At 40.7% G+C, this 16,617-nt stretch overlaps 1 protein-coding gene across 8 annotated transcripts in view; it reads right to left on the bottom strand.

Moving 5' to 3' along the window:
• cacna1ba (calcium channel, voltage-dependent, N type, alpha 1B subunit, a) overlaps positions 1 to 16,617 on the bottom strand; it is a 129,513-nt gene that overhangs the window by 15,808 nt on the left and 97,088 nt on the right. For 5 of the 8 annotated variants that reach the window (XM_037097238.1, XM_037097240.1, XM_037097242.1 and 2 more), the window contains 12 exons: positions 15,294 to 15,495; positions 13,073 to 13,237; positions 12,481 to 12,591; positions 12,316 to 12,399; positions 9,378 to 9,494; positions 9,113 to 9,178; positions 8,886 to 8,977; positions 6,450 to 6,600; positions 5,837 to 5,964; positions 4,525 to 4,621; positions 1,393 to 1,498; positions 203 to 310 (listed from right to left, as the gene is read on the bottom strand). In XM_037097238.1, coding sequence (XP_036953133.1) covers positions 203 to 310; positions 1,393 to 1,498; positions 4,525 to 4,621; positions 5,837 to 5,964; positions 6,450 to 6,600; positions 8,886 to 8,977; positions 9,113 to 9,178; positions 9,378 to 9,494; positions 12,316 to 12,399; positions 12,481 to 12,591; positions 13,073 to 13,237; positions 15,294 to 15,495 — 1,427 coding nt within the window. Of the gene's footprint in view, positions 1 to 202; positions 311 to 1,392; positions 1,499 to 4,524; positions 4,622 to 5,836; positions 5,965 to 6,449; positions 6,601 to 8,885; positions 8,978 to 9,112; positions 9,179 to 9,377; positions 9,495 to 11,853; positions 11,860 to 12,315; positions 12,400 to 12,480; positions 12,592 to 13,072; positions 13,238 to 15,293; positions 15,496 to 16,617 lie in introns of all 8 variants that reach the window. The other 3 variants (XM_037097241.1, XM_037097244.1, XM_037097239.1) reach the window with 1 other exon arrangement.

Genomic DNA, 16,617 nt, shown 5'->3' with positions numbered 1-16,617 from the left:
ATAAAAACAAACACTATTGACACTATGACAATGATTACACATCCCATACCTTCTGACGTTGTCCTGTACATAATTCAGTTACTTTTGAGAAATAGTGTGTCACCCACTTTTCCATCTCCTGAACACCCCAGTTGTGACAAGGAGAAAAGGCTATTAAGCTGACTGTGTGTGGACACAAGGTAGATCATGGTGAGATCCTTACGTTTATGTGGCGTCACCAGCAGGTCCATGGTCTTTTGAGAGAGGCTGGGCCACACTGTGGACAACTCCTTCTTTAACTCTGCATCAGATAATCGCTGGGCTACCATTCCTGGAAATCCACAGACAGAGAAAGACAGAGAGAGAGGGAGAGAGGGAGAGAGAAGGTGGGAGAGAGAAAGAGGGAGAGAGAGAGACTTTTAACATCTTATTGAAACACTAAGATCAACTGCTAGTCACAGCACCATGCGCTGTGTTTTATAAAGGGACAGAAAAAGTCACAGTATCATCTTCTTATTGCGGTATGGTTTATTCTAAATTAAAAACACAAAGCAAGTGAAGTGGTAATGAGTTGCTCCTGAGATGAGGCACAATGAGAATTCCTCATTAACAGTGCAGATAGAGGCAGTGAAGCCAGGCAAGAGAATCCAGCAGACAGCACAAAACCTTCTAATGAGTCCAACTGGGAATCACATTTGCCTATTTCTAGCTCTGAGAACAACAAACAGTAGCTGGCTCTTGAACACATCTGTCACTCTGACATTTCTCATAACATTACAGTGAGGTCTGACATTGAGAAATTTGTCGTTTATAATTTTACCTCATGGTATTTGTTATTTGGGTTTAAGTGCATCTCTAATGATCTGTCTAAAACACCTTTGACACCAATATATGATGTCAATAATACAGAAATCAGATGTATGGCATACATAATTATGGATTTCAGGTCTAAGTTTGCACGGGGAGAGCGTTGTGTCAGTTTTTCTCTTCAGTCTGGTGTGCAGGATTTAAGTTGACTTTGGGGGCAGAAATTCAATATAACACTCACATTTATGCTGTTGTTAGTGTATAATCACCTGAAACTAAGAAACGTTTTGTTTTCAGTACCTTAGAGTGAGACTTCTATAGCTACAGAGGGAGTTGGTCCTCTTCGACAGAGTCAACCATGTTGCAGCGCCATGTTCTACAGTAGCCCAGAACAGACAAACTAAAAACCTGCTCTGGAGAATGCCTTTCCCATTTTTCTCATTTTCAGTGACCACTGTAGGCGAAGATATTTCTCTATTTGTGTGTTCTGTATATAAAATAAAGCATCTATGTCCCACTGATTGAAAACCAGAGAGATGGCCTTCCCATTATTCTGTTTTACAAACTTTTCTTCTCGTCTATTTTAACAAGGTGTGTGTCTCTGACCTGATGCCAGTTTGATCTCCAGAGCTGTGCGAATCAGGGCCATCAGGGTGGAGGTGAAGTGGACGGTGTTGTCATCAGCGATGGGCATGTTCATTTTGACAAGGCGCTGTGGAAAGGAGATGAGTGGTGACAGAGAGACGTTAGATCACTGAGTAATTACAAATAGTCTTATCAGAACATACAATTCACCCAGAGAAATCAATCTGTGTGCTGCTGTGATCCAATACTTACTATTTATTCACTTTCCTAGCATAAAATACCTTGAATCTTCTTTGCTAAGTTTTATTGAATTTGTGCAAGTTTGGCCGTAATAGTAAAATGTTACTGAGTCTCAGTTCAGCACACAAAAAGCCTTCTCTACAAGTACGTACAGAGGAGACAAACTAGACATACACATTCACCGCTATTGGCTACAGTATGCACTACACTGCATGTCAAAGTGCACTGGTGCAAGACTGACATTGACTGAAAAAAAGGTGAGAGAAGGCATGTAACGCATAACCATGAGGGTGCCTCGACAGTCGCAGGAGCTCGACTCTGTGGTTGCCATCCTAGCAATCATCAACTTAGAGTTGAGGAAAGTTGGGTATGCTCTACATGTACAGTGGCGGCTATAAAAAAAAAAAAAAGAAAAAAAAAAGTGTCCATTCCACCAAGCTTAGGCAGCCTTAGCAGGAAGACTTCATGTAAGACTAATGACACCACTAGATGCTTACAGAATGCTGAGGGATTGTTGCTGTAAGAGTTGAGCTCCCCTGAACACAAAAAGCATTCACCTACATGTGCTATCAGTGGCAGTGCAGAAATTAAGAAAGACCAGATTCAGAATGAGACGGGGATGGAGAGTTGAGGGGCAAACACACGCGCATACAACCACGCTAATTCGCATGTGTTCACACACTCAGTTAACACACAGTACATACACACAGGCTTTACATTCACCCAGAAAGACAGCAGAAACATTTGAAATTGTAAAAGACAAATATAGAATATCTTAACCAGGTCCTTTTTACAAATATTTTTACAGCCTGATATAAAATTGTGGATGTGCAACATTGTGTCCATGTGGACAATTTATGATCCTGGTTTTAGTGAGAACTGATCACAGGTCTTTGTATTCAGACTTAATACTATCATCTTGATTTAGGCTACATTGTGTGTAGATCTCAACAAGCCTTGTTTGGTAGCTGGAGCTGCTGGACTTGTCAACTAACATTACAAATAACTAACACCTAACATGAAGGCAATAAACACTGGCCCAAAAAGATGCACCTCCATATCACTCCAGACAGAAAGACTGTGAGATGATGAACTCACTTTTCTGAACATCACAAACCTTTTCCTTGACAACAAAATGAAAGTAAAACCTTAATCAATGACTGGTCAGTTTTTCATGCCAGTCTGTCATAAAGCTAAGTGCTGTATCAGACAACTGGACTTGTTTCAGTTTCTTAAAAGACATTTCACCTCTCATCCAAGAGGCTTCTTCACTTGGCAGCTAACTGGAGGGGAGTTGCAGGCTTTTAAACTCTGTGTGGGTGTGACCTTACAGAGTCATTAACGACACATGTGAGCTGAGTTTCAGAGTCATTAGGGCCACTTGTTGGTCGTTGACCCAACCAGCCCTCATGTGGGCTGCCAAGGCTAGGTGAGCCCAGTTGTGAATGGTTGTCTGTGGAGGGAGCTCAGTACACTGTTGTAGGTGGGTGATAAGTAATGTCTCAGGCCATGTCCTATGTTCAAAGACGACCAGTTCCAATTTGACATAGATCGATTCTTTGATGCCTCTTTCAAACCGTCTGTCTTCTCTGGCCAAGATGTTTACATTGTTCAGCTTGCTCAACTAACTCTCATACATTTCCGTGAAAGTGGAAGCCAGAGGTCTCCTGCACAACAGTCTCCCAGGATGCTGCTGCTGTATGAGAGATGGCAAGGCGGAGGCTGCCATACTGTAAGTGACCTTTTCTTCATTGAACTCCTGGCTAGTGCTAGTCAACATATTGATATGATAGCTATATATGATAGCTGATATGATATTGTCTTGGTTTTTGGATATGGTGATATTACATATGTGTTGTCTTTTCCTGGTTTTAAAGGCTCATTGCAGCAGAGTGATGTCATTTTCTTACAAGATAGTTCTACTTGTTCTTATTCTTGCCTTCACCCACTTAGACATTCTATCCACATTGCTGATGGTCATTTATCAGAAATATGACTGTGTTAATATTTCAGTACCAAGAGTTCAATTGTTATATAATAATTGCTTTTGTAAAGCATTTATTAAGTGCATTTTATATAGCTTAATATATCTTAAATGACCTAAAAAATTCTTTTAAGGCCCAGCCCTACACCTGGCTGAGATCTGATCACAATGTAAGCCAGGTGTTGATGACGATGATCACAATGCTCTGTGTGCACTGACACCTGCATTTACATCAATTCAGATAAGATATCCAGATGGAATCACATGTTAATATCAATTGGAAATTTGGTCTATTTTCAAATAATATTCAGCAAAGGACAAAATAAAATTGACGTAATTTTGTCAATGCTGTGCAGCACTTACACAAACACACAGGCAAACACAAATATCTCGAACAGTGGATAGACGAGATGAGATGAGAGAAGGAATGAGAGGGGATGGGAAGCAGAGACAAACCCACAAAGTGAAAAGCACACATAAAAAAGTGTTACTCCCACAGAGAAGCAACAGAAGCGGCACGCAGGCGCACACACACGCAAACACACACACACACACAGACACACACACACACAGACACACTGCTCCACAAAATGAAACCCCAACTAGAGCGTATCATTCAAAGGAATAGTGACATAAAGTGAAAAATTTCCTCCTTAAAAACAATATATTTAAATTAACATGACCTTAAGTCCTCTCAGTTAAGCTCTATGTCATTATCATTAGTTATGGGTATTAGCCCATGCAAGCAGCTATGCTCAAAGAAACAGTAAAGATAGTAGAAATGAGGTAGGGGCTTACACCAAAAATATAGGAGCACTAGCAAAACAAACGAGGGAACACTGCAGAGCACAGACATTGGCTTGAGTTCACGCCAATGGGAGAAAGGTTGTCGAGCACAGGGAAGAAGGTGGAGGAAGAGGAGGGTCTACCTTGTAAGCGACTCTTGGCGGACATTTCTTTCCCAAACCTAAGGGTGGGGACATGTGGAGCAGCATCTGATACATATCGAGGTACTTGATACGGCCACTTGACAGGGTAGGAAATAAAAAAAATAAAATAAAATAAACATAACCCAAACAGAGAAGGATGGGGAGTTAGAGAAGGAAGAGAGGAACAAAGGGAAGAAATCAACAAAACAAGATAATAATGGAAAGGAAAAAAAGAAATCTGTTAATAGATTTCCTAGAGTGAGATGTAAGGTGGATGTCATCCTCGGCCACTGTGTTGGGGCACAGGGATGCATCGCTGTGGAGCTCTGGATCCCTGACAGGAAACATGGGATGACAAAGAGTGAGTTTGGTGGGAGAGGGTTTGGAGGAAGGAGGGGAGAGAAGAGGGGATGATGGGTTGACCCAACACACAGGATGCTGATGGGAGGGAAGAGAAATGACAGCATTGTAACAGGGATGTCTGCCTCGGCATGCTAGCAGACATCCCACTGGTACTTCAACCAAGGTGCACGGAGACAAAGGTTTCAATGCCAGCCCGATGATTTGTCAGGGGCTTTCACTCATAGCCTGGCTGTTCTCTGGCAGACGTCTTCATTAAAAGATCATACCACATTCGTCGAACAAAAAGCTTTTGATCTGATTCAGAGGTTTTAAAGATCTGAATGTGGTGATCACATTTCTTTCAAGACTTCTCTGAGGGTTTAATCTGATAGAAATGGGAAGTAAAAGGTGTCTGCAGTGAGAAAGAAGGCATGGCAGACGGCATGTTGGGACAATGCCGTGGCTTTGAAAGCTTTGTTTCCTCTCCGGCATCATCAACCAAAGCCAGTCAGTTTGGAGGGGCGGGTGCTAGTGTAAAGGCGATTTCATTGGTGCACAGCCATTCAGTTAAAAGTCTCTTGGCATAGAGGTACACAAAGCACCCTAGTGACGGAAATGTCTGGTATTTGCAAACCTTGTATGCTACCCTATTAGGGCAGTTCTTCCCTAAGCCAAGGGGGGGTGAGATAACGCGTAACAAATTGTACATATCCTTATAGGAAATCCGTCCGCTGTGGAAAAGAACAAGCACATAAATAAACAAACGTTGAGGACAGCTTAAAATAAAACAGTGATCATCAGTGGGCTGACTGCATACAACAAGGTATAGGGACAAGGTCAAGGAGTATGAGACCTCATTCAGTCACCTTAGTCACAAACGGGAAAGAGAGGAGTAAAGTTAGGGTGTCTATTTCCTCCGCTTTACTTGGTAATCTATTCTCTGGGGCCCATACGGGAGGCTTGAACATACCATGCAGCTGGGTCGTACTCGGCCCAAACCCGGATGAACTCATCGAGGTGATGAGGCCCCAGGATGGAGGAGTCTCTTGTTAAGTACTCAAAGTTATCCATTATGACAGCCACAAACAGGTTCAGCATCTGGAACACAGACATCAGGTAGAGTTACATCTGTGTTTTGGCCTGTTCACACAGGCAGCTAAAACAATTATTTTGATGTTCTGATCATGAATCTAGCATTGGGATGATTAGCTGGGGTGCTTTAGAATCTGCAAAAGTATCTTATGTCAAAATTAACTTTAGTGAATCAAGACCAGGCTCTGAGCTGTCTTCACACTGCTGACATCTGAGTGGAAACTGGGCCATAAAATATAATAGGCATGAGCTGCGCAAACAAGTTACAGATTAAGCTTTAGTTAGGCAACTAACTGGATGAGCTACTGTGTCTTGCTGGCACTAACATGTTTCTGGTGGGCAGCTATTTCTTAAGGACTGTTGGATGAACGTTGCTGTGTTACTTTTTGGTGCACTACCTTCTCGCAATGTGACCCAACACTCACATGTGTCAAAATCAATCACAGGCCAAAAGTTACAGTGGCTATATTCAGGTGTGTTTCAGTACTAACCAGGAAGGAGCAGAGGAAGATAAAGGAGACAAAGTAGAAGTAGGCAAAATCACTGCCGCACTCTTTGCCATGGGACCCCGATCGCTCGTCACAGGCTCGGTGACTCAAACATGATAACATGATCTCATGCCAGGCTTCACCAGTTGCACTCCTGATACACATAATAACACAGAAAGACAAAAGACACAGAGCTTTGACTGAAGAGACATAACGAGCTAGTAGAGCTGAGCAGGATGGTGGTTCAGCTTCAACAGCATTAAACACACACATCAGAATTCTGTGCTGTTTTATAGTAAAATGATAATTGAATCACATCTGGCTGATGTTACCTGAATGCCTCTTGCAGCAAAAGTCATGTGTAGACTCAGTGTGTGTTGAATTAAACATGTTCACAATCGTGCTTGATGCTAAATTGAAACGTTTTGAAATTGTTATATTTTAAAGTTGATTTACCCATTTATAACTGAAGGCCTCTGAAACCCTGGTTTCAAATCTTCAAATACTTCTATAACAAGCAATTTTAAGTTATACACTGTAAGACTCAGTTTGTCTGTTTCATCAGCACTGTGTTGGTGAGGTTTGATCACATTGGACAGTAGCTTCACAATAAGCAAACAACTTGCTAACAGATTTGGATTAAAAAGACACATACTTCAGATTTTTGATACCACGCCCACTACATCAACAGAGCCCACTCACCTTAAATCAGAACAAATAGCGAAGACAAAAACACAGGAAACAGAACATTTGAAACAAGACAGCTTTCAAGAACATTGTGTTATCATGAACAACTTCAAAGCTAACAGTAAGAAGCTGATTCAGAAAATTCAAATTATTCATTCAAATAATTTTGGAATCAGCGAAACCAAGTAATGGTGTCAGCCAAATCTCCAATAAACAAACCATAAATAAATAAAAAACTGAGTTAATATACATCCATCATTATTGTGGTACTTTAATCTTGAATTGTAGTTTGCTTTTATGATTGTCCAGCTTGGACTGGATTTCATCCTGAAAAGAAGGTTGATTAAAAGGATGTGTATTGTTACATTTTTGTGATATTTGCATTTGCTTATTGATGTTACTTACTACGTGACCTACATTTGGTTATCTGTGTATTTTAACTGAACAAGTGAACTTGTCTTACTGTGAATTATTTCCACTTCTGACTGATCCGTTAACTGTAATATTTCTTGAAAGTCTGTGGTCTGAATCATTGTGCTTCAGTTCTCCTTGGACTTTGCTTTTGAAGATGTTCCTGTTATTATTCAATTCACAAAACATCAGCTGTGTTCAGAGTTTGAGAATGTTTCACTGTTCACTGTAGCTGCTTCCAGGACAAAGTGGCATTAGAGTAGGAACCTAACAACAATCTGTGTGTTCCTCATACTCACTCATTCTCAGGCAGTTTGTATCATCTTTCAAACATGAGACTGGGATCAAGAATGAAGGGTGCTGCCAATCAGGTTCAATACTCCAGATAAAAGAGCAATTATTTAAGCAATCAAAGGATTTGTATGGACGAGAGAAAAGGATATATCGATGGACTGTATATGGACTTGCACTGCACATGGCACTATTCTAGACTACCAACTACTCATAGCACTTTATAACACTTGACACATCAAGCCATTCACACACACATTCAAACACTGATGGCAGAGGCTGCTGTGGTAGGTGCCAACCTACTCATCAGGAGTGATGCAGTGCTTCATACACAAAGCGCCCATGATATTTCCATCCTCAGCCATTCGATCATTCACTCACACAGTGAGCAATCAGAAGTCACTTGTGGTTCAGTGTCTCGTCTAAGGATACTTTGACATGCAGCATGAGCCATGGATCAGACCACCGCTAAATGGACAAACTGCTCTGCCTCCACGCCACAGTCATCCTAATTTGCCCTTCATTTAACTGTGCAGCATGTGCATTTCAAATTGACTTGACTTGATTTGTACTTAACGTGGTTATTTCCATTTTGGAATAACAATCACTCAACTGTCTTTATTTGACAGTTTTACTGGTGTAGTGTATTAGTAACTTAGCAGATTTAAATGTTACAAAAAACATCTGACCATCTTATAAAACATAGTGTCTGGTATAGATTAAACTACCCAACAGAATAAAAAATGGTTAAAACTGGCATCAACTTGCCACAAGATTATAACGCTTAAGGAAGATCATATTTGTGCTGCCATAGACTTTGATGGTGAGGACCTATGTCAGCCCACCCACAGACAACTACTTCTGCCTCTAATGCCCAGTCTCTTAGACTGTACCTGTATTATTAATATACTAATATTAACATTAATTTAAGTACCTACCAGGCTGCCTGTTCATCTGGAAGTCAAAGTGATGACATTTTCATGCAAAAACTGTATTTGGTCAATGCGATCTAATATGCTCAATAGATTTATATCGTAAGATTTGTTATACCTGAACAGCAGCATGAGCGCTTGGAGGAAGGTGCGGAAGTTGTTGTGGTGATTGATAGCAGTGTCCTCATTCAGATCAATGTTGCCAAAAACCTGAAGAAGAGACCAAGTGAGGGAGAAGATTTCTACTGTCTCAGCAATGTGTACTTCCTGTTTTTCACAATCAGGTTGCAACATTCAAATGGTAAACCACTGTCTGATTATCACGGCCTCTATGAACACACCCACCTGCATCCCAATGATGGCATAAATGAAGAACAGCATAGCAATCAGCAGGCAAACATAAGGCAGGGCCTAAAGGAAACAACAGGAAACCAAAACACATTGAATTATTAATGTCCACTTTCAATTATTCCATCCTGGATGTTTGACTTTGTGTGTGCAGGTAGTTACTACTTGTGGTAATGTGAAAGTTAAATAGCACATGTGCATGTAAACAGATGCTAGTATACATGCAGTATATGAGTGCACATGCAATGATGTGTGTGAGCACCTTGAAGGACTGGACGAAGGTCCACAGCAGGATGCGGATGGTGTAGCCCTGCCTCAGCAGCTTGATGAGTCGAGCAGCTCTGAACAGCCTCAGGAAGCTCAAGTTCAGCAGCCTGTCCTGTTAGACACAGACGGGACATCAAGCACTTACCGAACAAAAACCCTATTCACACACTCATATCACAGGGCTGAACTGTTTGAAAAGTCACCACAGCAGCTATATATATACACACACACAAGGTCCAAAGTGTAACTATATTTCATTAAATCCAAGCAAAGGAGTTCATGTTTTCACCCCTGACAATTTGTTTGTCTGTTTGCTGGTTTGTCATCTGGATTACACATAAACTACTGAACCGATTCCCATAAAAACTTGGATGGAGGATGGGCATCAACCTGGCCTTTTTCGACATTTTTATTAATTTCAAAAGGATTAATGTATGGATCTTGATGAAAGAAATCAGGTGTATTCAGGTGGCTGATATCTATGAATGAGTACAATTTGATGCAGATCCTAGATCTGGTGATCTTAAATTATGGAAAAGCAGTTACTGGTGGTTTAAAATATAAACCAAGCAACAGAGTGTGACATGGGATCAGGCTTGAGTGAATTAAGGATGACTGCTGGGCCTTGGTGGAGTTATACATTCTACTGAGTGCCATTCCAGTTCATTGAGCTCTTCACTCATTCATTGAACTAACTGCCATCTTGTTTCTGCATTTGCAAATTTGCAACATTATTTATAAATCAGAACTATGATTAATTAGTAATTTAATCCTGTGTTAATGTGTTTTCCTACTCTCTCTTCTAGAGCAGAGGTGATTAACAAAATGCTGCGTAGACTTAAAAGTCTGCAGGAAGGAGGAGTCGGGGACCACTGAGCATGACTGCTAGTGACGGCTTTGAAATGTTTGTGATGTGATGACATGCCAGAAACAAATCCATCTGCTGCTGTGTGCCTTAAAGGGCCACTCCACTCAACATGTCCACATCAGAAAACATTTGATTGTGGATTTATCAGTTCTGAGAAAGTAACTTTGATTATGTCACCAAATGAAACTGGGGTTATTATCATTGAGTGTAAAAAGCTTAAACCATAATAAGAAATAGGGGCCTGTCACACAGAGAATCTGTTTTTGTCTCCATCATTATGTTAAGTGATTACTTTTTATCATGCAGTCATAAGGTTTACATCACGTGGCATAACAGAGAGAGGAACAGAGCAACAGAGTTTTCAAACTTAAAAAAAATAGAGAGCTTTTTAAAAGTTTACCTGTTAAAGTGCTTGATTTTAGAAAAATAATGAAAAAATAAAAGGAAAGTTTCCTGTAGTATCCTTTCTTCTCTGTTTAAAAAAACCCCTCCAGTCTCATCCAACTTCAAATAAACAATCTCAACACAGAGGTGTGACGGTACGCATGATGATGATGATGTCTGTGTGTTTTTTTCAACATGTTTCCCCCAGGTGTCCTCCTGTTAATCTAAACATGTACCCACAGATGGTTTAGAATCATATGGATGCTGTTATATAATGTGTTGTGACTGAGATCATAACACCATGCATCCTGGAAAGTGACAAGGTTATGTTTTTCTCTCAAAATGACAGAATTACATAATCGCCATCAATAAACAACATCTCACTCGCAGGGAGGGAGGCTGTTTTCTGGGGGAAAGTTTACTGAGGTCTTGGCCAGCAGGGCTGACTGTTGCTGTGATTTTTTTCGAGACAGTAACGACAACAACACAACAGTAGAAGAAGACAAACACTTGGTGAGTTAAAGTTGTTTGCCGGGGACAAACTGTTTTTTTTTCGGGCAGAAATGTGAGGAAGAGCAGGTAGAACAGACAGGATGACAAACACTGCTCCACCTATAACTGTGGTATTTTTTTCCTTACATGAGTTCCCGGAGACACTACCAGCTACTACATTACTGATGTTTATCATGTAATGTTCGCCTCTGACGTAGTATCACCCCATCTGAAACTTTCACACAGAGGATGTTGCAGAGAATTGGTGCAGGATCCCCTGGGGGTGTTTGGGACCAAGGCAAGTTCAAATTTGAGTGGGTATTTTTCGCTGCTTCGTCTTCGATTGCTGCTTCGTCATCATCATATCCATGCTTTGAAACAATCACCAAGGTCGCAGAACATATGAGACATACTGGTTTTGGTGTGTGTGTGTGTGTGTGTGTGTGTGTGTGTGTGTGATGCTTCAACCTTTATGTTAAATAGCTACACTCAGTTCAGACTTGTGCTTCACTGAACAAGCAACAGAAATGTAAATCATTGTGTGTATTGTACTTAAAGTGACGTGGGGACTTGTGTGAGTGTTGGTAAGGGTCTGTCACAAGGTCTCAAAGCACAGTAGAAACATGAGTGAAGTACTCCTTTAACTCATTAGACCTCAACATTTGACATATCAAATAAAACAGTAGGTGAGCTACAATGTCAACAGAAAAAAAAAAAAATCACTCACCGTTGTCTGGTGGTGTGTGGGATCAGGGCATGGCAACACCGGTGATGACAATCAACAAGATGAAAATGTAGAGGGAGAGAAAGACAGAGACATATAGAGCAGGAGTTGAGGGGGGGGAGACAGCGAGCAGATCAAGATAAAGAAAGGAAGACAGAAGGGAGAGGCGAGAGAACAGGAACAGTCATATTGCACAACATAAACTGATACAGCTCAACAAATACACACGTAAAAAGTCAGAGTCTACTGCACAATACACACGCATACAGGTGAGCTCACAGAGAGGAACTGTCTGGAATGAATAGAGAAAGTGGAAGCTGTGAGACTTGCTGGCTTGCTGCCATATGATTGCCTTTGCTGATGTGGCTAGTGAGCTTGTTTGCACGAAACTTGCTATACATGCTGTCCCTGCCCCAGCTCATTAACATGACAGCTGTGCTGTTTGGATGCAGTGTTCTTACTTACATTGATTTCAGTCACCAGGATGTCAGTGATGCTGCCCAACACGGTCACAAAGTCAAACACATTCCAGGCATCCTTTAGGTAGTTCTGAGAAACAACAGATGAAAATCATGAATTGCTATTCATCATGCAGGACATGACTGAAGTTGCTTTATAAATGTTACCCACCAGAGGACCAAAAGCAATAATCTTGAGGATACATTCCAGAGAGAAGAGAGTGGTGAAGACTATGTTGAGGTTCTTCAGCATCACTTCATAGAAATCTGGAGCTCCGTGGAACTATAAGAAAATGGTGTTTCAAGATACACTTAAGCTGATCAGGTTTCTTTTACAAACACGTGGGTTAAAGGGATAGTTAGACATTTTGGGAAATGTGCTTATTCGCTTTCTTGCTGAAGGTAATATGAGAAGATAAATACTGTCCTCATAGTGCAGCTGATTAGCTGAGCCGCTGGCTAGCATACTATCCATAAAAATGCACTGTTTTTACAAAAATGTTTTGTACTGATTAAACAAACATCATATAACATGTGCTGATGTGCAGATTTTGTTAAGGCCTTTGCACAACCAGTGTTTGTTTCTTCTTGTCCGTAATTGCCCCATGTAAAAATAAACACATTGTTTTGGAGGCAAGAAAGTCAACAAACGTGTGTCTCAAATGTCAGACTATTCCTCTCCTGAGCTACTGAATCCAGGACTGACTTTCGATAACTATATTAGTTCTGCGTGCATTATGAATATCCCCCTTAAAAGTTCTTACCTTCATCATGAGTACCACAGTGTTGAGAGCGATCATGATCATGATGGAGTACTCAAACGGAGCTGAGACCACAAACTTCCACATCCTGTACTGGAAGGACTGTGTGTTCTCGGGCATGTAGCGTGTCAGAGGTTTGGCATTAATTGCAAAGTCAATGCAAGCCCTCTGTAACAGAGAAACCACACCTCTGCTTCACTGTCTTCAGTATTTGAAAGGACCTGCTCTCCATTAGTCTTCAGAAGATGAAAGCATTTATTTTTTATTGAATACTTAAAGTCAGCTGGCTTTATCATTTTCATCAGCTGTAGGGAACTGATAAACACTTAGTGGACATACATTTTAATTCATTAATTAATTCTAAATTATAATTCTTGGAAGATTATTGAAACCACCTCTGTTTTCATCCTTGTTTTGCCTGCTGACATACAGGATGTCATATCAGTTGTCCTAGTTGTCCTGTAAAACCATTTTAATCCTAGTGACAAGGACAGGCAGCAACTGATCTCGTTTTCCATCATCAGCCATCCAGCCTGGAACAGACTCCTGCCCACCAAGTCCGATCAGTTATCACACATTTGGAATGTGCTCAACAATGTTTTTTTTCTGTGCTTTCCCATGCCTGTGTCCTTAAGTAAGCTATGTAGTTCAGCCTCCTTTGTTCCCTCTAATTACACATTTCTCCAGCTGTGCAAAATGATTGCGGTGAAAGATGTTCCCTGATTTGGGTTAAAGATGGTGGTGGAGAGCAATGTATTAAATGCTGCTCCAAGAGGCCATGCAGGTGCTAAGTTGGATGGAGATTGGACAGCCATTACATACAACTGTGGTGAAAAGTTTCCATTCACTCATAAAGACCATGTATAACGTCACAGTCATCACTTCCAATGAATTCTACAGATCTCATGTTTCTGTGATGAGTGAGTGGAAAACAAACTACTTTGTCACGAAAAACACTCATGAGACTTGGTTCAGTAATTCATTATAGGTCCTCGAATCTAATAACGTGATCGAATCTGCTGGATCAAACATATACATACAATAACTTGAATTAGCAATTCTGATGATTATAGACAGTTGTGTGAATCAAATTGTTCTTTGTAGCATGGCCTCTTAAAGCTGTAGTCTGTAACAATTTCTTTGGTTATATTTGCTAAAATGGTCATTATGATCTGACAGTAGAATAAGATACAGGTCAGCTGTGCAAAAATCCACTGTCTGTGGTTCCACCCTGTGGCAGTAATTTGATTTGCAAGAATCCACCGCTCCTGTGTCAAGACAACCAATCAGAGCCAAGGGGAGTGTTTGAGAAGTGTCAATCACTCTTGTGCATACCCTGCTTACGCCCCTCCCTCACACCGTGCATACTGGGCAGTGCCCCTCCCCCACACAGTGCCTGCTCTTACCTGCTCAGTTACATTCAAGCTCTAACTGTAAACAATGGCGGAGAACAGACAACGACAACAGAGCCGAAAAATGCACCAGTGCCCACGTCAAAGAGAAGAAATAAGAAGAGTGACAAAGAAAAGCAGTGTAAAAAGAAAGAATTTGACCGAGTCAGAGAGAAAACTATCCTGACTTGAACCCTATCAAGAAGAGACTGTGCGAAGGAAACAAGTCTGTGCCAGGAAGCCGACAACTGTAGGTAAACTTCAGTGACTGTCAAGAGGAGTTGTTAAAAATGGTTATTAAAAGCACCAGATTGAGGTGAATATGGCCACGAGACATTCAACCAATACTGTATGTATAGTTTTGTTGCAGTAGATTTGGTCACATTGGGTTGAGAAGACCTATAATAAATCAATTACTAAACCAAACTTCATGAATTTTTGAACCGTAGAAGTCACTGGAACTGGAGACTGACATGATATTTACAAGTGGATGGAGAGTTTTGACCAAGACTGAATATGATTCACATCATTTTCGTTCATCATTTAGGAAGTTCTGAGGAAGTTTCTTTGACCAATACATTAACAGACTAGTCTTATTCACTAGGTAACGAGTATGGTATCACAGGCAATCAAATCCTTCCTAACTCTTGAATGAGTATGTCTTTCCTTTGCCAGATTAAAAAGATGGATATAGTGTAATTTAAAATGTAACCACATGTAATGAGCTCCTCAGATTCAGGTGTCTCCTACCACCAATGTTGCGTAAAATATCCTGTCAACATTAGTTTAATATAATATAAAGCTCAGAGTTGTTTGTCATGTATATGCTTCACCTCGTTCTTTTCCAAGCTGCACTCAGACAAGGCTTTGTCGCCCTGCTCCTGGAAGGTGATGATGATCAGGGCGACGAAAATGTTGACAAAGAAGAAAGGGAAGACCACAAAGTAGACCACATAGAAGATGGACATTTCTATCCGGTAGCCTGGACTGGGACCCTGGTCTTCAAAGGTGGCATCTACAGAGTGCTTCAAGACACTGCAAGGGGGGCAGAGCACAACACAATAACAGGTGAGACACAGTAATACATCCAGTCTTTACTGTGATCCTCCAAGATGATAATACTTTCTCTGTAATACAACAAAGATCATACTCTTGGACATGATCAAACTATTGTGACTTAAAAACTGTGTAGCTCAACTCATGAAAAACACGGCGCAGGAAAAGCTTATTTACCTAGAAGCAGACTTTGACAATTAAAAGTCTTTTTTTTAATTTGCAATAGACATGCAATTAATATTAAGCATTAGACAGATTAAAGCGTACTTTCATTAACAGAGTTAATACACTGTGGTTTTAACAGCAACACCACAACAGGTCACAGAAGCCTCCAGGTTATGAGAAGTGAGCCGTATATAACCGTGACACATTGACAAGGAGCCCCTGACTTGCATATACATAATTCATCAGCAAATTACCCACAGAACAAAGTACAAAGACACCAGCTGGTCTTCAATAACAAGTGGCCATCCACAGTATTTTTTGACTGTGACAAACTGAACAAAACTCCAACGATGAAAACCTGCCAACACAACTCCCCCTTCACAGCTCTGACTTCTCATGTGGCCCCATGAAAACTTCCTGATGTACTTCAGTCCTGCGAACAAAACTATATTCCAATTTTCGACAAAACCTGAAAATCAAAGATAATAAACAATACGATTTTCTCCCTCCACTGTATGGTACTGTCACTAAAAGGGAATGTACAGTACAGTATCTATACCTTCAGGAATACAGGTAGGGACTGGCAGCTTAAATGCAGTGATAAGGTAATGTAATGGTATTGAAGGTAATGATGAAGGAGATGCCTCACTGCTGGTCTTTGAGTGCCACAACAAAAGGATCGGACTCGTCATTATTGCATTGAAATCCGCAGCTTTCCTCTTAAAAGAGTTTCTCCCATAACTTATTATTTCACTACCATAGACACGACAAAGTTGTGAGTGGGAGTTTTGAGAGATGAGTAAGAAGAAAATGACACATCATCAAAAACACTTGATCCTAAAACACTTCCCATAAAACAATCCAAAAGCATTTTTCCTCCAGCCCTCCAGTCATTATCCCCTTCTCCCAAGCTGTTACAAACAAACATCAGGGTGT

This window comes from Acanthopagrus latus, chromosome 5 (genome assembly GCF_904848185.1).
Source record: "Acanthopagrus latus isolate v.2019 chromosome 5, fAcaLat1.1, whole genome shotgun sequence".
NCBI lineage: Eukaryota > Metazoa > Chordata > Actinopteri > Spariformes > Sparidae > Acanthopagrus > Acanthopagrus latus.
Note: the sequence above shows the minus strand (reverse complement) of the source record. Positions and strands in the feature narration are given on the sequence as shown.